Genomic DNA, 24497 nt, shown 5'->3' on the forward strand with positions numbered 1-24497 from the left:
GAGAGGGAGAAATTTTTTAAAATGCAATAAAAAATAAAAGAAAATTCCATAAAAGGTTTTATGGAGACTTTCGATGATAACTTGCCTTTCCAAATTAAACGAGATTTTGAGGGGAGATGGATTTTAAATAAGTTCGTGATTGCCTATACAGGTCCTTTCAGGTAAAAGTGACATGATCATCCGTTTATAGATAGATACTTGTATGATATGAGACCAATTTTTCTCGTGGTGGGACACCCAGTTTGAATGCACTCAATTTGTTTCTACTCGACCGATTAACCTTGTTAATTGAGCTCATGCCGAGACAAGCTCGGTACTAATTAAACTAACTCCGGCCCCGCGTTTTGCCGGTTCACTTCCCAGCCCTACGGACCTTTCGGAGTTTTTTAATTTTGATAAAAACCTACTAAATTTACAATCTCGGAGCACTTATAAAGGAGATCTAGTTTAAAATTCTCATTGTACGGGATCTAAGATAATAGATCTTGATCCAGATCCAAAACTGTTTTAACATGCGCAGATCCGACCCGTTGTCACCCGTAAGTTGCAGTCTTGCTTTGTTCTTGCAGGCTCGCAGCTACGTGCCAAATCTTTAGAGGGACAAGTTGGAACAAAAAAGAAAGACAGAAATGAGGTGTCAGTAGTTGCTTTTCTTATTTATTGCTATAAAAAAATTTTGAACAAGTACGAAGTTCTTATCCCGTAAGATGAAGGACAACGCTGCGCACTTGGACTTTGCTTCATATTTCTTTAATGCAAAAGATCCGTATTTGAATAGTCCTCGGGAAGCGCCGGTGCCTACTTGGACTCTTTATCTGCTTTGATCTATACGAAGAGGACGCCACAGTCCGGGAGGGCAGAGAAGAACTGAAGAGCTCGTTGGCACTTGGAAAAATGACTCTGAATCGGCTCTTCAGATCCAACTTCAAGGTATTCCTCTGATTCTTCTTCATCTTTTGGTTTTCATGTAGGTCTTCGTCCCAGAGTCGCTCCTCGGGAAGGGGTGACGGAGCCGATAATATGATAAAACTAAGGGAAGAAGCTCTTGAAGGTTCTTCTGCTTCTGTTGCTTAATATGCAGCTTGAGAGTTCTGGTGGGAAGGGTGTCATGCCACCTTCTGGCTTTTTCAGGAGAGGGGTCGAGGCCTTTACGTAGTTGTGGTTATTGAAGGATGCCTTCGTCGTGTTTATTGTTCTAAATGATGTTTTGGCTAGTTGATCCGTTGATTCTTTTTTTTTTTTTTTGAGTTTCCATTTCTAGTTAATGGAATAGGTGCCCTCTGCTGCTCGCTTCAGAATTTGCAAGACAAAGTGTTCAAGGCAGCTCCTAGTTTGTGTATTTCATTTTCATGTAGAAAAAGGGAGAGAAAAATTATGCAGAATGTTCCGGCTTTTGAGCCGAACCTTTAATTTTGAGAACCTCGAGGATGTCATGCTTTAATTTTCCGGACAATGGTTCAACTTCTTGGAGATTTTTAGTTCTTGGTGCTCCTTTTTTGCTGATGCATGTTTTTGCTTTAGCTGTTGATTTTGGTTGGCTTAATTATTCAATGGATTCTTGAGGAACCTATACCGCCAATGAAGTTTGCTGTTGATTGGCGTTTAAGTAAATTCTGTCGACCAGATGATGACTTATTTGAGTTAGGAAATTTGAATGACGACACTCTGTTCTCTCCAGTGCTTTTTAAGTAAATCCTGTCGACTAAACGATGACTTATTTGAGATTCGAAATTTGAATGACCATTTTCTGTTCTCTTGTGTGCTTTTCTTTCTTCTCCTTTTACTTTTCTCATTTTTCTCTTCTTCTTCTCTTTTCCAGTCTTCTTTTGATTCGTTTTCATCCTGAAGGCAAGTCTAAAATATTGGACATGGAAATCCAAAAGTGAGACAAAACGTTTATACAGAGGCAGAGACATGTCCGGGAAACATGCGAGGAAAGCAGTATTCGAGGGTTGACTAATCTCCCTCGCCTATGAATTAACAAGGCGTTTATGAAGCACAAAGACAGCAAGTAAAACACTATAATAGAAACTTGTAGTGTGACACAGGAAGGAAAGCAAATACATTATTTCTACATTGACATGATTCATATCTTTTGGCAAGAAAGAAATTAAAAGAACCATTAGTCCTATGATAAGGATATCAAACCATTAGTCCTATGATAAGGCTATCAACCAACTGGTAACTAACACAGGCATAATTATTTTTTCTTTACTTTATATCCTTTGAGAGATTATCCGATGTCTGAAAGAATGTAGGCGATCCATGTTCAGCAGCTGCTGAAGCAAGCACTCTGTACTCAGCTTTGGTGCTTGACTGAGACACGGTGCATATCCTTGCACTCCAAGGCATGCTCGTTCTTTTCCATGGCAATATGTCATCACTGCACAACTGTGAATCCTGTCTTCTGTCAAGCTGGACTGTCACTAAATGTTGGTAAAGTTTGCCGTAAGACAGCAAACTATTTCCACCACTGTTTCTGGTCTTAACTAAATTTGGCCTTCAACAGACTGCATGCTAAGTTTGCCTAGGGTCGATAAAAATGTCAACCAAACGATAATTACGTCCATGTGAGTATTTACCTGCATGCATCAGAATAATGTTCACTCCTCTTATATGTTTTATGCATTATTCTGTAATTTTTTCATTTCTGTGATCTCGTAATTTGCCATTTTCTGTTGTAATTCTATATATGGGACATTCACCCAGGCAACACACATGGGAATCAGCCTTTTTTCTCCAAGTCTCTGAATCTCTTCAACCTAGGCCTGCTATGTAATATCAGTCTTCTTGAAAGAAAAATGCATTTTTTAAACTTGTGATGTTTAATAACATTCTTAAATGTGACCTTCCTATATCTGATTGCTAAGTTCTTTGCTGAAATTTCTGGAATAAGTTTGTTGTCTCTTGTAAGTTGTAACTTCTTTCACATTGTCTCCCATTTCCTTTTCCAGGTTAATTCTCTTGTCAAATATGTTTCTGCTACTGCAAACTGTCAACAGCATGTCCTTCAATGTCCATCAAATTCAAGATGGAGCAGTTCAGAAGCATCTTTGGACACTGACATGAAAAAGTCGACTGATGCAAATAGTGAGAAAGGGTATAAATTGTTGTACATATGCTCTATTGACATTTGCTCTGTGATGATTTCTTATGGTTTGACTACACTCTGCAGGTTTAAAGGTCATGACATGCTGGCACCATTCACTGCCGGGTGGCAGAGCACTGATATAAATCCAATAGTTATTGACAAATCTGAGGTATTATGCAAAAAAGAAGACTGATAGAGGCTGTTCTTTGTTCTGGACATTGTTTTTCTCGAAATCTTATTGGTGAATTGATATCTTCAGTTTAATATATTAATAGAATTTGCTATGATACTTGACTTGTATCAACAATATTTGGCTTCATCTGACTTCATTGTTCTTTTTCAGAAGTAAACCTTCTGCTAGTCTTCTTCATCAATTTGTAACTTATTATTTGCTGATTAAAGAGCGCCTTCTGTTGATAAAAATTTGAATAAGGTTTTCATGTGTTCTTTCTCATATTAATCTCGTCAGCAGTTGGAAAAGCGTTTTTCATATTGAACTCATCAGCATATGGAAAAGATATGGTCGATCTCTTGGCACTGGCACTTAATGACTTTCATTTGTTAAATGCAAGAATCCAATGTTCTCCATTTCAATTTGCAGCCAAACTTGATCCTTTTCTTTTTTAATCTCCATAAGAAAAAAAAAAAAAATTATCTCGATTTCTCGTCCTTTGATCTTTTCATTGTAATGCTTTTTTTCCTAGCTTCCCTCTAGACTTTCTCCAATGTGACTGATGAAATTTATGGTGACAAAACTTCATATCAAATGATCAATGCCAGTGCATATGAATATCTGCTACATCTTTTTTTAGAACTCTTGTGATCAGTCCATGTGATACTTAGCAAAAATTCTTTTCCTTTTCTGATCATATTTACTTTATTTTTTTTAAACTTAGTAAAAACTGCTTTAGGCAATTAATTAGATATAATACCTGGATTTAGCAAAAGCCTGACAAAATTCATGCATGACATTGTGATCCTATCAAAGTTTACATGAATTTTAAATGTAATATACTTTCAAAAAAATACTATAGTTCACAGTATTATATGCCTGTATCTTAGAATGTGTGTAAACGATCTGGCAAGTTAGCCTAAACAAAAGATAGATTTCTGATTCACACTTGATTATAAGACTGGCCTTTGACTAGGATATGTATTGTGCCTAGGTGGACTAAGCCTTCATTTTCCAGCCATGCGGTACTAATTTGATGAGAGCAGACTGTATACAATTCTTTATTGACAACTTGTTCCAGAAAATCTAGCACCTTGATGGGCCTTTCACACCTTGCTATTGTCTAGGCTTTTCCTTGCCTCCTATGCTTTGTGAAAACATGCTTCAATCCTTGTATTTTGTAGTCACTTAAAAGGTTGGTGAGATGCTCTCACGAAGTGCACTTCATCATGTATGAAACTCTGTGAAGGTGCTATTTCAGAACATCCCCACAGGCCTTGCAAAAGGTATGCACATGAACACATTTAAATGAAAGAAAGGAGCAAGTTGACCTTCCTATAGAAAATTTCCATCCTCTGGTGTTGACAATTGCTTTCTTTAAATGTTGCTTACAAGTTTGAAAGCATTACCCTAAGACCATTCTTCTCTAATCCTCTGACATCTTACTGATACACAATAGTCTAGTTTTTTTCATTTTATATTTCTTATTCCAAGTTTGGTGCAGCGTTTCTTTTTTTACTTGAAATGTCAGTTTGCATTCTCTTTAATTTTAAAGGATGAGAAACTTATCAAGATCATGATTTTATTTAGAATGTTTCATTTTAATGCTGCAGGGATCTTATGTTTACGATGTGAATGGGAAAAAATATCTTGACACTCTTGCAGGATTGTGGTGCACAGCCTTAGGTAGGTTCACACTGCATGTGCTACTGTAGTGTGAAAATTGTTTGAACTATTGTTTTTCTGATATGTCTGAAGTTAGGTGATCATTGTGCTATGAAATGAATAATTAATCAGTTCTATAGTTACATTATGATCCTTTCACAGAATCAATTTTATGCAGTTCCCACCTTTCTCTCATTTTTATCAGATACTTTTAGTTGGAAATATAATCTTTATTTCTACTTCTATATGCTTGCAGGTGGAAATGAACCTCGACTTGTGGAAGCTGCAACTGCACAGCTAAATCGTTTACCATTTTACCACAACTTTTGGAACCGAACAACAAAGCCTTCTTTGGTATTAAATCATTGCTTGATCTTATTAAAATAAAATTACAAAATATATGTTTTAAGTCTTTAAGATACAAATCCAATAAATTGAACTTTTTTTCCAATAAATCCAACAAATCCAATAAATATGATCTAACGTTGTAATATCATAATTTCATACATCTCTCTCTCTCTGCTGACACATCCAAACACATATGTCTAACTTGTGTTCTTTGTGTCCCTTTTTGCAGCTTTCTTCTCACATGTGATGCCTGTGTGAACCTTATTTTAAACAACTACTTGTTCCATGCGTATCTTCATCAGTCCGCTCTGTTAATATGCTATAGTTCCATCATGTTGCCCATATTTGTTGTAGCTTTTCTAGCTAGAATTATTCCAGATGAATTTATGTCCGATAGCAAAGTTGAAAAGAGTTTTCCGTCTGTTATGCTTCTTGTTGACAAGCTGAAGTCTTTGTAGTTTGTACATGATTAGTGAAATTGCACTAGGCTGATTGATATGATCCTTATGACTGGAATTTTTAATTGGACATCCAATATTTTTTCCCTAACAAAGAAAGGGAAATTGTGTAACCTTTGCTGATCTCTCTTTGGTTACTATAAGGTAATGCCTATAATTCTAAGGACTAGGAAATTGATAGAAACCTATTTCACGTGAACACTCCTAATGTTGGGGCCACACCCATCATGACACTTAACAATATGCTTGCAATCTTGCAGATGGCCAAGGTGGTCCCTAGACAAGTTAGTGCAAATCAAAATATGTTTTTCTATATTAGAGTGATGGCATTGGCATTTATTCAGTAATTGGCATTGTCTGACCATGAGCATACTGTGCGGCAGTCAGTTAGCCCATATATATATATATATATATATATATATATATATATATATACTCCGTTTATCACACACCTGATTATTTTTTATCGCAACCTTGTAAAACTATTCTGTGCTGATTGCAAACATTTATTATCAAAATATAGAGATGTTGGTTAGGAAGGTTTTTCCTTGGTTGATTCTCTGCTGGAGGCAACTGATCTTCGGCCTGAGAAAATCCAGTTTCATGCAAGCTAAAGCCATATAGTTGCACAAAAATCTAGTTCTAACTATTGAGGAACAGTATTTAATGTCTGGCTTGCTGAATAAAAAACGAATGTTTTTACATCAATTAGCAATGTGGCAGCTGTTCCGATGGTTCTTAATCTACTTTGCAATGAGGAAAGTGCATATACATTATACACATTGGCTACTGTTAAAAAAAAAAAGAAATGAAGGTCAAATTTGTCTATGAGGCCTATGTATGATTACATCTTCAGTTTGTGGATATTTTCACTGAAGTTATTAGAACCTGAGGATACTTTGCTTCCTTTTCAACTTGAGGGGCAGTGAAGAAAGACTGTTAATATGCCATTACTTTTTCTTTCTTCCATAGGTAGCTTTGTCTTCTCACTTGTTATAGTGGATCTTGAGAATCTTTTCAGCAGTAAATACACTTCCATTAAGAGGTTAAAAGGTTCCTTATTATCAATTATGAACCACAGGGAATATATTTCTTTATTCTTCTTGTACTTTTCCTCCACTAGCCTGCATACGTTCTTTTTCTTTCAAGTCTAGATAAGTACTATGAAAATTGATATCTCCCAATTGTTCAAGCGGCAACTTCAATGAGGACAGGAATCTTACATAAGAAATAAGTATTTTCATACTGGCATAGATTTTTGCGTTCATCTCTACTTGGGTGTTCTGTGTCTGTATGAAGGTAATTATAATTATATTGTAAATGAAACTTACTCATTTCTTTTCAGGATCTTGCAAGTGCTCTTCTTGAAACCTTTACTGCAACAAAGATGGGTAAAGTTTTCTTCACGAATAGTGGTTCAGAAGCAAATGATTCTCAGGTTTGTTAGCAACAATTTTATGTGCAATCAACATCAGCAATGATGATGTACCTTTAGCTTACCTTGTACCTAGGCCCTGGAATATTATCATATTCTTTATTGCTTTGTCATGGGTGATGTTATTATAGTTCCTTGCTAGTCTACATACAGGATTTTTTTTTTGGTCATACTTGATATTTATTATAGTATATTGTTATCACTGCTTGTAAAATTTCTTCTCATGTGTCAACCTTGAGGTGGTCACATATCACACCTTCTGTTATCCAAATCCCTTTTTTTTTTGCTTTAGTCTTCAATTCAAGATAATTTCCCGCTGTCCTAATTGTAACCCTATTCACCATTCCAGTAATGGCATTGCCAAGATTGTGTTTGACTTTGAACCACAACATTTTGATGGGATATGCTGTATTGATGATCTAATCATGAAGGTGCAAGCACTCCTTGAATTGAAAATCCCCATCTCCAAATAGTTTTCGTCTAGATGGTGCTAGTACTTCTTTATTAATGAACCCGAGATATGTGCACTGATAAATACATTATGTCTCTGGGCATTGACAATGCTCCAGTTTTGAATTTTTTAACTATAAATTAGCAGCTTTCACCAATTAAAGCAACCAAAACAAACTTTGACAACTTTAATGTGCATTTTTCCTATTGTAAGATGCATGCATTTTTGTTGGTTGAACATGCTTTGAAAAGTCAAACCATAATGCTTTAATTAGAAACGAATGCCTTTTCTTTTTGTTGGGATGCTTTCGAAAGCACACCTAAATATTTGACCATAAAAGGTCACATCTAACTTTCTGGTACTGTTAAAGACACACCTAAATTTTTGTATGGCCCATTATAAAGCTCCATAAGTACCTTTCGTTCAAGTTAACTGTTAAATTTGTGAAATGATGCCGTTTTAACCTATTAGAAAGGACATAAAGGTACCTAACATTAAATTTATTTTTAGTAACTTTCTAAGGGTGATAAAAGATCATTCACCTAAGCTAGTGATAACCTAGGTTTGATTTCTGGAATGTTATTTTTGATTGACCATGAAAAAGTTAAATATGCTGTTAAAAATATCAAATGTTTTGGGTGTAATTTTATTGTTATTGTCAAAGTTTAGGTGTGAGTTTGAAAACTTTTTCCTTTCTTTCTTCAATTTCATGCTTTTACAATAACAATGATGTTGCCAAATCCCTTTTTATTACATCCCGCTCGAAGTTACTGTGGGTGTTTGATTAATAGTTAGTGTGGTTGTAGCCATGTCGAGCAGTAGTAACTATATGAATCTACCAAGAACTGTTTTGGATCCTACCATTGTGTTTATTGTTCATGTCAATCCACTGTTGCTGTTTTTTGTTGAGTTGTGATATCATGTAATTTGTACATGTTTATGTCTATGGGATTGGATTATCTTAGTAGTCAAAGATGAATTGTCATGGGTCAGATGAGGTCAACATTATGCGAATCCAAGTAGAAAGTTTGGTGGATTCACGTTGTCATGACTTGTGCACAGATCTCATAATAAATACATTGGATGCTTAAGCTTGCATCTTGTGTCCTTTGTATGATTGGCCTGTGGCTAAAAATTTTAGTAGCATAATCAATTGTTTGAGTCTTCAAGATTGTGCTCTTATTACTGGCATAAAACGTGGTGGCTTGGCACTAGCCAGAAATTGCCTAGAGGCTACAGCATCTCTAGGGATATTTACAGAAAATTTTCTTACTTATGGCAATAGAGATAGACATTCCCTCTTCTTTTGGAGATCCGGGAGTTCCTGTGAGCTCTTGGAGGGATAATTTTCATTTTCTTTCAATCCTCCTTAATTATTAAGGAGAGAAAACTCAATTTAACAACTGTATATTGTTAAGCCTTAGTATGTTAAGAGGGATGAAAAGAGGATATTTCTCTTGACTACAAGGATAACCAAAAACTAGATCATTCTTCCAAGAGAATTTGAGAACATTCAGGGATAGTTTACTCAAGGGAGTTGAATTAGTTTACATAGATTACGCTTGGAAGATGTCTAGGACTTATATTAACTTACAATTTTGTTGCATAGCGTAATCAAATAGTTTGTTTTCTACTCATTTTTAACATACTCTACTTCATTTATACTCCTAATGTTATGTTAAAAAATTTTCAGGTCCTTGACTTAAAATAATTTTGTTTCAAGTTAATTCCTCTTGAACCATCCTACTTTGATTTACTTCCAGGTGAAGCTGGTGTGGTATTACAACAATGCATTAGGAAGGTCACAGAAGAAGAAGTTCATTGCAAGACAAAAAGCGTACCTTCTCTGCCACTATGTATTTCATCGCTATATCTATGTAAAATTATCACTAAACAATTCATTTTTCTTTTAATACTTGTTATTCTGACAGATATCATGGATCAACATTAATATCGGCAAGCCTTTCAGGGTAATTTCTCAATTTGGTTTTAGCTTGAAACTTCTAGCTTTCCTTTCCACTGAAGTGTAGTGGTGTTCTCAAGCATGCAGCCCTACTTGATGCTTTCTGCTTTGTTAGTGTTGTATAGTGGTGTTCATTCTCTCCATTATTAGCTCTTCTTTTCTGTTTGTTTAGTTTGTTTTGGCTCTAAACCGATGAAACTGTGTGTTCTCCTACAGTCTCACACCATTGCATACAGAATTTGATCTGCCTGCACCATTTGTCTTGCACACTGACTGTCCTCACTACTGGCGCTACCATTTACCAGGTTACCTGTGTTAATTTTAAATTGCTCTTTCTTTTATTTTTCATTATTTTTCGATTTTGTATTTGTCCAAAGCATGTATAAATGCTGGGTTATTTGTTGACGTTTGCAGGTGAATCTGAGGAGGAGTTCTCCACCAGATTAGCAAATAACTTGGAGAATCTTATCTTGAAGGAGGGACCAGAAACAGTAATTGCTTTTTGTTCTTTTCTCTCCTGCTAGCTGAAATTGCTGGCGAACAAACTCAAATTGATCATTTGTTAATTTGCTTCATTGTTATCCAGATTGCAGCATTTATTGCGGAGCCAGTGATGGGTGCTGGAGGTGTCATTCCTCCCCTGCTACATACTTCGAGAAGGTATGCTGTGATTTTACTTCTCCAAGGATTACCCGGAGAAAGACTAAATGGTTTATTTGAGTTTAGTTATATGTACATGAATAATCTTGTCCTAATGGACCCGTTGAACCAATTGAAAAAGAAAAGAAAAAAAAAGAACATCCGTGGAAATCTTTCTGACTTCAATTTGGTTTACGGAAGTGATGGTATTTGTCTGAGCGGTTCTTAGTTACCTGGTTCCAGCTATGTAATTTTATTGGATGTCTTTGTAAATATTATCTGTCTACTTGAGTAATCACTAGAATTATAAATGTATGGGGGTGATCTGTAGTAGGGTATAAATTGTTTCTGTTGCATGTACAGAAGAAACAAATGATTAAATGTATGATGCATATAGGTATATATGTAGCTTTGTTCTTTCTCTCTGAGGTATAGTGTCAGTCTGTACTTATCAGACAGTATGTTGCATTACCAATTTGTGCAAAGCAAGTTCTGCTTAAAATGTAGTCAAATAGCCACTATGACATTGGGGTGAGAGGAAAATTTGCCAAATAGGAGAAAGGAAAGATAATACTAATGAGAAACAGATTCATGTTCTTGTTATGTAGCCATTACTCTATTCACAATTTTGTTCATGCTAACCATTGTTTCTTCTTCAGTAATCCTAGAGTATAAGGAAAGAGACAACACCGAAACTCTTATTTGTTCAATGGTAGGCTTCAGAGTTTAAGCTCACAAGGAAAATAAAGAATCTTGTTTCATCCATTTGAGTTCTTCTTTCAACACAATTGCATGTTCATTCTCTCCATTTTAGCTCAAGTTGATCAATTCGATTCTAACCTGAGGATAACTATAAATATCTTTAATCCTTTGTCGTCTTCTTTGGTATTCCTAAACTTGATTAGCATTAACAGTGATGAACCATATGTCGTTAAGTAGGCATGTCCTTTAAGTATTCTCAAGCTTCACAGCTTTTCTATAATAGATAAGCTTAAAAGCTAGTTTGGAGTCGATAACTAAGCATTCATCTTTTCCCATTTATCAAGCATTCTATGAGATTCATCTAAAGCTTTTCCTTTCTTTTCTCCATCTAAAGCTTTTTCTACTCCATTGTCTATCTTGATGAATTTGAGTATAGATTTAGGAACTGTTCCTCATGTAGCCACACGTCCCTTGCTTTTTAATGTAGGTCTCCAGCCACCCTGCTCATATAGTGTTGTTGCTATAATCAAGAAAATGAAGCTTCCATACCCAGTCTTTAAGATGAATTGTCTTCAAGAAAGTCTTTGACAGGAAGGATGTATAACAGTGCAGCCTCAACCAGTAACCAAGTCCAAGAAATAAATTCTTGACCACAACAAATATGCAGTCCTTCACAGCAGTACAATGGAGGCTCTTCACCTATGTTGCAAGGACACAGACATAGGTGTCAGTGTCAGACATGGGCACAAGTATCAAACACAATGAACCCTAAAACTTAGACACTTGGACATGACCATATATATATATATATATATATATATATAAACTATATAGAGAGAGAGAGAGAGACAGAGAATGAAACTGGTAGGTGCTAGATACTTAAGATGCCAGATAGATAAAAAAAAAAAATCTGAGCCCTTGATCTTTCCCAGTTGGTAGCTGACAGAAAAAAAAACGAGGAAAAGTTACGAACCAATACTAGATGAGAAAATGCCATATCACTTTTTTCTCCTTGTTTTTTTTTCAACCGTCGATCTGGAAAAGTTTAAGGGTTGAGATTGTTCCTTATTTATTTAACACGTAGGTGTCTAGCACCTACCATTTCTCTCTCTCTCTCTCTCTCTCTCTCTCTCTCTCTCTCTCTCTATCTATCTATATATATATATATACATATATATATAACTTTTGTTTAATTTTTTTTAAAAAAATGTCAGGTTGAAAATGGAGGACAATCTGGCTCTCTCTATCTGTTTTAAAAGTGAAGTGTGCAAGGTGTGTTGGTGTCAGCTCAGACATGCCCGCCACTGAAAGCTTCATTCTTTTTTATGTGTCCAGGCAACATAGCCCTTCACAATTCTTACAGCTTTAAGACAACAAAGAAGCCATGTATAAATATAGGTAAAAATTCTATGTTTCTCACACCCAATGCTTCATAGGATATCAACTCAAGATGGGGGCTTTGAAGAAACATGATACAAGAAGAGAGAACAGTTCAGTATTTTTGGAGGCTACTCTAGTTGCTTTGGACCCTCCAATGGCTATTAGAACAGTAACTTTGCAAGCAAAGCTGGAGCTTGGAAACAGAATGAAGCTGCAGCTCATAAACATAATAAAATAAAAAATAAGGAAAAAGATAAAAAGGTAAAAAATACAGATTTGTAGATTTTCAATTCATATACATATACATGGCTATGTGCACATGCAAGTAAAAGAATAATGTGTACGTAAAATAAGTTTCTAATAATCCTAATATTTAATGGCTTCAGAACTTATTGCTAACTGTAACAAGTACCAGTTTGAGTTATAACATGTCAATTTCCTAGCAAGAAAAAAAATGTATCTAATATCCTTTTTTCTTTCCCTTCCGGTGCTTGTATTAAAGAAAGTTATTTGTTTATCTTGTAACAGAAGACTGGTTAGAAATATTGTTTTCAGTACTGATTGCCAGAATTTTTCTTTTTAGTATGTGAAGTAAATGATGTCTAATAGTTTAGTTCATGTGCCTAATTTGTTAAGCTTCATCTCCATGCTAAGCTTCCACAATCTTGAACCTAGCATTGTTCACTTCATCATGGTTTTGTTGGTTTATTTTAATTTATTCTTCTTATTTACCGTCGTACTATTCTTGATGGTGTGCATATGTGGTTGATAACAAGGCTTCACTTTTTATTTTGATTTTCTAGATCCAAGCTGTTGTAAAGAAATATGATATTCTCTTCATAGCTGATGAGGTAATGTGATAATTTTTTCTCTTTCTAGTTCCCACTTAAATTGTGTAAGTTGTTTTTTGATACGTTATTAATGTCATTTGCTATTCTATTATTTTTTCTTTTTCCAGGTTATCTGTGCCTTTGGAAGGTTAGGGACAATGTTTGGTTCTGACAAATACAACATTAAACCTGACCTTGTATCCATAGCAAAGGTAAACTTTCCTCTAATGCCATATGTATGGCATCTGAAGCATACAATATGTAATTAATAATGAAATCTGAAGCAATACATGTAACTAATAATGGCATCTGCAGCACATAATTTTTAACTAATAATGTATTTGCAGGCTCTTTCATCTGCTTACATGCCTATTGGTGCTGTTCTTGTTAGCCCAGAAATTTCAGAGGTCATATATTCTCAAAGCAACAAACTTGGTAACTTTTCTTCTAGGAGCAGTTTTTAAAGAAACACAGAATTCAATTCAGTGTGAAGGAACATTTTGGTCATCATCTTTCTCCTTTGATGAATTTCAGGTTCATTCAGCCATGGATTTACCTATTCTGGCCATCCAGTTGCTTGTGCAGTTGCTTTAGAAGCATTGAAGATTTACAAGTAAGATATTGGATTACTTTAGAGGTTGTCTTTGGTCATCTTGAGTATTATCAGTACCACTGTCAGATGTATTGGTGTTGTTCTCAGAAAAAGTGCACAAGACAGGAAAACTAATAAAAAAAAAGAAAAACTATAATTGTGTTAAAAAAATGCTAAGATAAACATTTCTTTTTCTTTTTTCCCTCTTTTCTTATATATATATATATATATATATATATATATATATATATATATATATATATATATATATATATATATATATATATATATTGAGGTTCTTTTTAACATATTATTAAATACGTTGGACTTTGATCTTTTTTCTGGAAACGTGGTAAAATATTATAATTTGATATTTTATTGTTTATTGTTTTTACATTTTGAATTCCTGCAATTTTCTCAAGAAAAGCAAACTTGTCAATAAATACTTCGGAGTTCGGAGAAACCTTGCTGATGAAAGAGAACAATATTTGTGATAACAAACCAATAACCATCAATCAGACTGATGATTGGAAAAAACTAACCATTTAAATCCACCTGTTCATTTTGTCTTTATACACTTGTATTTGTCGGTGATGTACAGGGAAAGGAACCTTGTGGATTATGTCAGCAGCATATCACCAAGGTTCCAAGATGGTATACGGGCATTTGCTGATAGCCCAATTATTGGAGAGGTAAAGGAACACGTTCTCTTTTTGTGACAAAAGTCTTTCTCATCTTTAATTACGGCAACAGAGATGTATTTTACTGACTGTGTGTGGTCATGTGCAGATCAGAGGAACTGGATTAATTCTTGGAACTGAGTTTGTAGACAACAAGTCACCCAATGATCTGTTTCCACCTGAATGGAGTAAGTCCCTGACTTCATTTCGAAGCATACCCCTGCATACATTTTGTGAACATTTTGCCTGAATACTGATGGGATGCATGAAAAGTAACACTACTCTCCTTGCAGGAGTCATCACTTCTTATAATCATTGAACATATCCTTCAAATATGATCCACTATACTATTTAGCAGAATTTTATTTCCAAAACATGCAACTACAGTGTGCGTGAATTCTTTTCACGCCTTTAAAAATCAGTGGATCATAGGTTATCAAGATTTTGTGAAATTTAAGTCATATTTTTGTGTCTAAAAGAGCATGATTCCTATCAAATAAATTATATTACATATATGTACCAAGTTTGTTCTGAAAAATACATCCTACTTCCGTGACATCTAATTGGTTGACTCCTAGCCTACTGTAGCATTGCTTCTCTATATGTAAGTGCACTTTGGTGTGTGTGTGTGCATATTACATGAAACGTTTTGAACTGACTTACTAATTTTTATTATATATGACTACAATGAGGATTTAGCATGGTTCATGTATTATGGGTAGTATTTTTCAGATAAAAAATTGACATCTCATATTTGCATTTTGATTAAATCTCAGATTTTTAAAATTATTTATAGGTTAAGATATTTTTAAATTTAATTGTTTGAAGGTTACCTTTTTAGAGAAAAGGACCCATAGCGAAATAAAATGATCTCTTCGTACTTGGATGGCAATGCATGATGTATTTTTTTGGAAATGTGGTGCATTCATCCTTGCTAAAAGTTAAGTGAAGGCTGATATATATTTTCCTGTTCTTTCAAAAAATGATCACTCAATTTTCTATATTTGCTAGTTCAACATGAAGTTGTCTGGTGGCATAGCTTCCACTAGCATTTATTTGACTTTTATGAAACTGCAAGTTATTATTGCTTTATTTTTTATTACATACTCAAGTGGTTTACTAACTTCTATTAACATCCTAGCTAAATGGGGCTTAAGCATCCTTTTAGGTTTCTGCGTCCATTACCTAAGAAATGGTTGTTGGTAATTGAGTGGAACCTATGATCTTCAACACATCCTTTTATTTGGTGTTGATTTAGAGGTTGGAGCCTATTTTGGAGCAGAATGTGAGAAACGAGGCATGTTGGTCCGTGTTTCTGGGGATAATATAATGATGTCTCCTCCATTTGTGATAACCCCTGGAGAAATTGATGAAGTAAGTTATACATCATCTTTTACGTCCGAATATTTTTTTTTTTAATTTTCCATTGATTATTGTTTTTTATAATTGATTGGACAGCTAATCAGTATTTATGGAGAAGCACTCAAAAGGACAGAGGAGAGGGTTAAAGAGCTCAAATCACGGAAATGAGCCCAAGGTCATTAACTTCCTGTAGTTGTTATGTTCCTTTGGTGTTAATGATGCCAATTTCATTTCTGGAAATATTTAATAAATCTTCTAAATTTACATCTTCCAACTACGTTCTAGTCAGGCGTGTGGTAGAGAGAGAGAGAGAGAGAGAGAGAGAGAGAGAGCAGAATCATAAACTTTGATAGGTAGTTGCTCCACATCCGTATGCATATAGTGTGTACAAACCAGAAATTTCTTATCCGAAGCTTTTTAATAAGTGAAAGCTTCCATTGGGTTTGGCGTTCACAAATAGAAAAATGCTTCCTGGTCAGTGATTGTGATATAGGTCCTTAAAAAAATTTGTTGCAATTAAACACTTAAAACAAAGGGCACATGCTTTCAATTTTCATAAACAAAATATTTTCAACAGACGGGGCAACCATGTCAGCTTAAACACTTGCATTTCAAGCTGCATAGAGATGATCCACGTGAAATCTGTCCTTGTGTGTCTGTGCGAGAGAGAGGTATATATTGTTCTCATACTGGCTGCAATCACATCTATGGCTCGATTTCGTCATTTCGTATCTGAAGAATTTGTTTGCATGGAATGACGAAAACATTCATGTTTGTTCAAATTAAGACAGTCTATCTACAGTTACAAAAAGTTTGACACGTTGAATTTTATGACATGAGGCATTCTCTTGTTATTATAACAAAAGCTTTTGGTATTATTGACTGATTGTTCCCTTCAGCTAAACTGAATGTCTTCATTCACTCCATCAGGCTCAGCATTGATTGAAAAGCATGTTGGAACGAACAAAATGAAGTCAATAAAGAAGTTTATTCATATGAATATGCATCCACTGATGCAAAGATAAGCAAGTAGATTTTAAAGGCAACAATTATTGGAAAAGTTATAGACTATTGACAGGCTATTTCTCATGCAGAACGTTAGATTCATGGGCAGGGCAGTGCATGAAGGGTTATTTTCTGTTTGTGGATGTAGGCTGTAGCCACAATTGCATATGGTATTATAGAGTTGAGCAAGGTGGATGCCTGATATTAAGTAAAGTAATGATCGGTTGCTCTACATACTTTGTGAGACATTAGTTAACAACTCGAGACTTCATGTCAATAAAGTCTTTCTCTTAGTTCCTTCAGATGGTTGTAATGAAGCTGAAAGAATAACGTGTTCTAAAAGACTTTCATGGTCATTGTTCATCAATGGTCAAATACTAAAAGGTTCAAGTTATGGGGGCTTGAGTACTATGGGTGTACTTCTCGTTTGGTCTAAAGGAAACGCTCTTAACATGACTCAATATGGTCCAAGGCTTGAGGCAACTTTTAGTGTACTGAAAAATAAATTCATGGCAAGTAATCTAAGGACCACGTTGGTCATGTTGGCTAAGCTAGTCATTGAGGACTATGATGGTTTATGGGCAAGTTGATTTCTTATAGCAAGCGAGTGCAACCTCAAAATCTCGTGACAGCCTTCTATAAGAAAACCGAATTTGAAAAGGAAATAGGAGTAAGGTTTAGACCTTCAATCAAACAAGTAAATTGGTAATGTAGGATTTGCATTGGTTCGTCCTGCAAGTGTAGGACAAACTTGGTGAGCACTTTGTAAAACGCAGTTTAGGTGTTGTTGGTCAAACATTTTGAGAATGTCTGAACACCCCAACTTGTCCACATTTCAAAATCGCTGCTTTGTCTTTGGCATGCCTATTTTAGACTCATTCTCAGGGTAATTTCTAATTAGTTTCTAACTTGAGTGATCTTTAAACTTAGATATTCCTAAACATCCCTTACCTTATCACCACCACCACTACCAACCCCCCACGGCCCAAGGTTCCATCACCTCAACCTTGGTACAACACTACGTTTACCCTAGGTCATTTTACCATTTTACCTATGAACCCCATGAAAACCTTGGATGTGGACCAACCCTAAGTACGTTGATCTAAACCAAGCCTTGCTTTAAGCTTAATTTAGTCATAGAATTATAATTTGTGGTTTACTGGTTGCTCAACCTACCTCATTTTGCATAAAACCAGCTCAATTGAGCTGGGTTGGGCCCATTTCTCCACAAATGGCAGGTTTTCAGCTCACTTTCTCATTCACAACCTGAACCAAGTCCAAGATAGGATCTTTTATACTCCCGTTAGATAAACTATATTAACCTATGAAGTACAATTTCCAAATTTTAGTTCTACGAAATTCGGACGGCAGTCACTAGGTCATTCTTACTGCCATTTTAGCAGTTTTAGCTCAGTTCCTATTCAACCGAGTAGAGTAGTCAACTCAGACTCAGCTTGGGTCCTGACCATCGCACTAAGAATAGCTAAACCCCTAATACAGCTCTAGCTCATTTACCACAGATTTAGTTCAGCTCAGTTTCCAAGGCATTTGGTGGTCATTCCACTAGTGATTATGACACTTAATTCATTTTATGCCCGACCCCGATTTTGATTCATTTTTACAAGCCATCTCTTGCTGAGCTTAGAACAACTCCTTCACAAATCTACCTCCTCCGATCTAGTTTCAAATGAACTTCTCTTAGTGAAGCACAATTTCAATTTAATAAATTTAGCGACCTTATCTGCTTTACCGACTCCAGTCACTTCATCATATTTATATGCGAGGTTCGTTTTATACATTCCAAATGCAAAGATTCCCTATGTTGGTCTTCAACCTAAGAACATCATATTGCTGGCTTGTCATGTGTTTGGCATACTCACACTAGTTAGCATGCTCCCTTAGCCTCAGACCATGTACCATTTCATCAGCAGCTACCTGCCCTTGTATGACTAAGGTAGTTATACTTTAGAGAGTATGGATTTGAAAAATCGATTTTGACCATTTCCTGAAGAAAAAACATATATTATTTAGCTGTTCATTTGAGTCATGAAGTTCCAATCCATGCAATTTGAACTAGGTGGCAGGCACAGAAGGATTGAAGGAACCATAGGTTACATTTTCTGCCAGTTTTGGAGCTGCTTTTGTAATGCTTCATCACACCAAGTATGCAGCCATACTACATGATAAGATGCAGAAACATGGTCCACGTGGCAGGTGTGTCAAGACAAGGTGGTCTGGTGGCTGATAAAATGATGTCATCAAGGGAGGAAACTTGATTCCAAGTGAAAAAAAGGTGTAGCTTTATGTTGCAGAGCTAAGAGTACTTGCTTGCTGGCAGCTAGATAAAACTAGCATACAATCGGAAAATTATCAATGAAATTCATTTTGGTAGTATGTTGCATTCTAGCTATACCAATACTTGTCATTTGGAATGCCTTGGAAAATATATTGGTATAGTCAGCATCCAAAAGGCTACCTGAATGGATAGCATGGATAATTTTCCGAGTGTATGCTAGTTATATCTTGCTGCCAACACCAAATCTGCACGCAAACACTTTTAGCTGTACAACATAAACCAAAGCTTTTTATTCATTGGGAGTGAAGCTTCTTATCTTGATGATGTATGATTTCATGAACCACTAGACCACAAGCCAGCCCGTTGCACCATGTTTCCGCATCTTATTAGCTATCCTAGCCACAAACTTAGTGGGATGAAGCGTTATAAAAACAGGTCCAAAGCAAGTAGAAAATGTAGCGTATGGTTTTTTCACTCCTTTTGTGCCTGCCACCTAGTTTAGATTTCATGGTCAGAACCCGATGACTTAAAAGAATAGCTTGTTACTATATGTATAAGTGCTAAGGGAAAGGTCGGAATTATTTTTTCAAATCCATGACCTCTATAGGATAAGCAACTCTTGTCATCTCTACGCATATGTGATCAATAGATATCCAGCCCCAATAAATTGGAAGCTAATAGCCTAATTCCCAGTTGAAAAGAAAAAAGGGTAGCAAGAAGCTACACTTATGACTGACTTGTTTGCCTAATCCAGGTGTGTACTTCGCAAACTACATTTTTCAAGGACTGCAAAACCAAACAATCATCAAGTCGAAATGAATGATATAATTTGAACAGCGTCCGAATGTTAACATTAAGACAACCTAATGAAATCTGAAATTACCATCCAGCCAATGACTATGAAAAATGATTCCATTAGAAGCAAGTGCAAGATCCAAAGAGTAATTCAAACTATGACCAATAAAATTTAATTGGACTATACAAGGGTATGGGTGACTCAAGTAATGTCCTATGGCTTGCGTTTGCCCTCAAAGGGTTCATACTTGCAAGTTCCAAATTTAATGGCCTTCTAGATCTCATGCTATTTTTGAAACACATCAATACATTTGGGGTAACAAAAACTTTCGATGTTTGACACACCATTTTTGCTCCATCATTGCTCATCTTTTCGAATCAGGTAATGATTATGAACAACGGAAACGGTGGCATTACTCGTTCCTGTTAATCACGAGCCGAGTGAGTGATGACTAATGGGACAAAAATTCAGCAACCAAAAAAGATGCTGCCTAAGATTAAGAATGTATTCTAACAGAGAGCAAAGCAAAAGAAAAAGAAAATAGGCCTGCGATTTTGATGAGGATGGGAGAGCTTGCAATCAGATTAGTCTCCTCCCAAACTGACGAGCTTTATGACTTCCTCTGAATACTGCTTGGCAAAAGCCTTAACTACCATATCTTGTAGTTGATGGACAACAGGTTTCATGACCAAGTGAGAAGTTCATAGATGCACAAAACTTAAATCATACAATACCTTCCTCTGTTTTAATAGAAGAAACTTAGATTTCAGTTTCTGGACAAAAAAACATGAAAGGAATACTTTCGACAACAACATCCAGAAAAGAAAGCTGTCCCAGTCATCCAAACAGGCACAACAAAGCAACATTATCTATGTCATCATGTGGACTGTGGACCCACCTTGGCCCACATCCATCTGTCTTTTGCCGGGTCAGCTCAGTTTTAGGCCTTTCATGAACCTGCACGCATTGTGTCACCATGCTGAATTCCGTTTTGCCCTTATAGAGGGGGCCTTCAAGCTTATCATCGAATGAATAATTTTGTCATTTCCTGCCCCATATCATAGGGGCATAAAATATAACCTGCACTGTCTACATTGACGGTAAAAAGAAAAATTAATAGGTAATTAAAAAAAACCTCCGACAATTATGATCTGTGTGAAATAAGTTTCAATAATTCATTGAGCAAAATTCCTAATTTATTTCACACAATTATTATTGTTAGGTCTAGGGTCTAGGCAAAACTACCTTAAATTAATTAAGTAATCAAATAAAACGTTATACATATCTGGCCAATCAAATACCAGTATATATCAGCTACCAATTTGTTATGAATTCAGATTTACCATATCCAATTATTAGAAGAAATAATTCCTTGCGAATTCAAAGTCAACCTAGTGCTATAAATATTATTCAGTCGCCACACCGGGATACAATAAATCCAACTTAGTTAAAAAAATAATAATAAAAGTGGCCAAGATCTTGTTACATTACCCTTGGCAAATATGAACGTCCAAGATACTTTGAAAAGTATAGGGTTTTATACATCACCCGCATCAAGCAAAAGAATTGTTCAGAGATGGACCAGTTAGTGTTTGATTTCCTAGAGTTTAATCGTGCCTCCAAGTAATAATATTTGGTGGCCATCAATGTTTTGGAAAATCTCCTCTTTCTCTGCACGTCTATGTGGACAAAGCAAGCTGGAATGGTTTGGATTGAGTGACTCGACTGCAACAACCAAGTCAAGAAGTATAAATTTAGCAAACAATTAAATTTGAAAAAAGTCGTTCAAGATAGGTTGGAGGCAGCTAAGGGCTAACAGCCAAGCTTGAAGTTTTGAAACACTTTTTTCCTTTTTCTGTCATTACAGAACAACTCCTCCTCTGAGTCCTCTCTCTCTCTCTCTCTCTCTCTCTCTCCGCGCGGGCTCTGCCAAGCAACTAGAAGAGAGGGTGAAGTTGATAACCAACTTAAGGGGCAGTTTGGAGCAGTGACATTATGTTTCTGCCTTATGCATCTAACCCAAAAATTACTTTGTGAGGAAGATGCATGCATGGAACAGCAACATACCAGCCATTAAATGAACAGGGAAACTGCAGTTTCAGAACATGCTGATAAAGCCTCAATTCGGAGGTTGGTTATGTTACGGCATATTTTTTTCTATTTGAAGTTATTAAATGAAATTGAATCATTCAACTACAACATGATGAGCTAATGGGTGATCCCTTAGGAAATGAAAGGCCTGAGAATAGTAGAGGAGTCTCTGCAAGTACTCTACTTCTTGTTAATGGCTCGTTTAGACCAAGAATTCTAGCAAAATAGATGGGGTCAAGTCAGCCTGGAAAAGGAACTCTGATGGGCGTCCTAGTAGGGAATGCAAAACTGGAGGATATACTGACGGAAAGTTGAAGTAATGTTAACTATTCTGCAAGAAAAACTGTATGTTCAGCTAAAATTAAGTCGCTGGAAGAGTAAGTGTGCTAAATAATTTTGCTTTTTAATCGTATAAAAGAACAATATATATGACATGTACACATGCACATATGCAAACACAATATATATATATATAATATATACCAGATGTGTGGCAGGATGGTTAAAAATAAAAAAAATCTATTACTGAAAACACTATAAACTATTGCTAAAAGCATCATAAGCCCCAGTTGCACCATAAAAGTTATCTTTTAGTGACAACTTTTTAATCTAGCTGGCCATCTAGGAACAGTACCCCATATCAAGCAGATTTGAATATATATATGTGTGTGTGTGTGTTGAAATCAACAAGACAACCTTGTTATGCACCATTAATTGGCAACGGCGGCTTTTCGCATTGCAAAAAAAAAAAAAAAAGTCCTCTGGTCATTGAGGTGGCCGCCTGATTATAAATTTTCCATACATATATATGTATATGAATTCAAGTTTGCTAGATGTGGCTGAAGGCTAAAACTTAAAACATCTAATGCTGGAAACACTACAAACTAATGCTAAAAGCATCATGAACCATAGCTAAGCCACAAAAATTCAATTTTAATGACAGATTTTTTTTTTAGCTATCTAAGAACATCCCAGACCAAGCAGATTTGATTATATATATATATATATATATATATATATATATATATATATATATATATATATATATATATATATATATATATAGAGAGAGAGAGAGAGAGAGATTGTATATATATATATATATAATTTCAAATTAGTCAGCTAAGCCTGCTGGTTATTTTTTTATTTTGTGTCCTAAAAAGCTACCGTATAATGTGTGTTCCATCGCTAAAACCATAGCCAAGCAATTAGGCATCAAAAACACACTTTGATAATGGTTTTAGTGACAAAAAATAAAAAATAATAATCTAGCTACAGAGGTTGTCGGTTGATTTCAATTATATATATATATATATATATATATATATATATATATATATATATATATATATATATATATATATATATATATATATATATATATATATATATATATATATATATATATATATATATATATATATATATATATATATGCTATGCTGCCAGTGTTAGATGTTGTGAGATGTTGCCGGAATAAATTGCTAAGAACTAAAAGTCATGTATTAAAAGCACCTTGACTCTTAACACCATAGGCTGTTGTTATATCATAACTGTAAGCATGTATCTTCTATATATATTTTCGATTTTTGAAAAACATATGCTCTACCCAAATTAGGAAAAACAAAATTAAAACACTTTCACCAACACATAAATTTATATCAATGAGGATTAATAGCAACATTTTGTGGACGTTGGTTAAAAATCTACCGAAGTCCAGGACAAGTGTCTGTATGAAGGTTTACATACGTTTACCTAGATGTCGGAAAAAATGGACTATTACCAACAAAGACATTGGCCATAATCAATGTTTACCTATATGTCATGTGCGTCAGTGATAGATACCTACACCGACACACTAAGCATTGTGGTGACGATTTTTACTGACACTATCTTCACCTACAATGAAAGAAAATGTCGGTTAAACCTTTACCGATGCATTGCCATGTTTCACCGACATGTTCCAGCCATCCATAATGTCTAGGTTTTTTTGTAGTGTTAATACTAATGTGTAACCTGCTTGTTAGTGATATAGTATATTTTTTAGCCATCAAGTAATTATATTTGGGATACAACAATATAGAACTCTCTCACACACACACACATATATATATAAGTGTGTGTGGTATGTATATGTGTGTGTGTGACACACACACACATATATATAAGTGTGAGGTATGTATATGCGTGTGTGTGTGAGCACACACAAACTTTCTCGTGACCATTTGCTCACCTTAAGGCATGTAACATATAAGTTTTTTTGTTTAAAACAAACTTTAATAATTGACAATTCTTTTTAGTTCACTTGAGTTCCTCTTAAACTATTTTTTCATTTTCCTTTTACCTCAAAACATAAAACTAAAACCAACTCATGCCTAATGAATGGCAATATAAAAGATAAAGACTTATATTTCGCCATTTCAAAGCAGTATTCATTATGAAAAACTATACGCAATTGCAAATTGGAAGAGAGAAAAATTACGTTTCTCATTTTTTATTAAAATTGCATGTTCATTGTTAACTGATTTTCTAGGGAAAATA

The 24497-nt window shown here is 35.2% G+C and overlaps 1 protein-coding gene across 1 annotated transcript; it reads left to right on the forward strand.

The window, feature by feature from the left end:
* Window positions 1-711: 711 nt before the first annotated feature.
* On the forward strand, window positions 712-16045 carry LOC116264598 (gamma aminobutyrate transaminase 1, mitochondrial-like). The gene is given in 20 exon segments (XM_031644915.2): window positions 712-930; window positions 2955-3100; window positions 3176-3260; window positions 4877-4949; window positions 5185-5282; window positions 7080-7172; window positions 9384-9457; window positions 9552-9590; window positions 9800-9888; window positions 9998-10074; window positions 10170-10218; window positions 10221-10243; window positions 13108-13155; window positions 13263-13346; window positions 13482-13569; window positions 13669-13747; window positions 14328-14418; window positions 14516-14594; window positions 15665-15780; window positions 15865-16045. Coding segments are annotated over 20 exon segments (1539 nt in total). The 5' UTR covers window positions 712-894; the 3' UTR covers window positions 15937-16045.
* Window positions 16046-24497: the final 8452 nt, after the last annotated feature.

This window comes from Nymphaea colorata, chromosome 11 (genome assembly GCF_008831285.2).
Source record: "Nymphaea colorata isolate Beijing-Zhang1983 chromosome 11, ASM883128v2, whole genome shotgun sequence".
In the NCBI taxonomy this organism is placed as follows: Eukaryota; Viridiplantae; Streptophyta; class Magnoliopsida; order Nymphaeales; family Nymphaeaceae; genus Nymphaea; species Nymphaea colorata.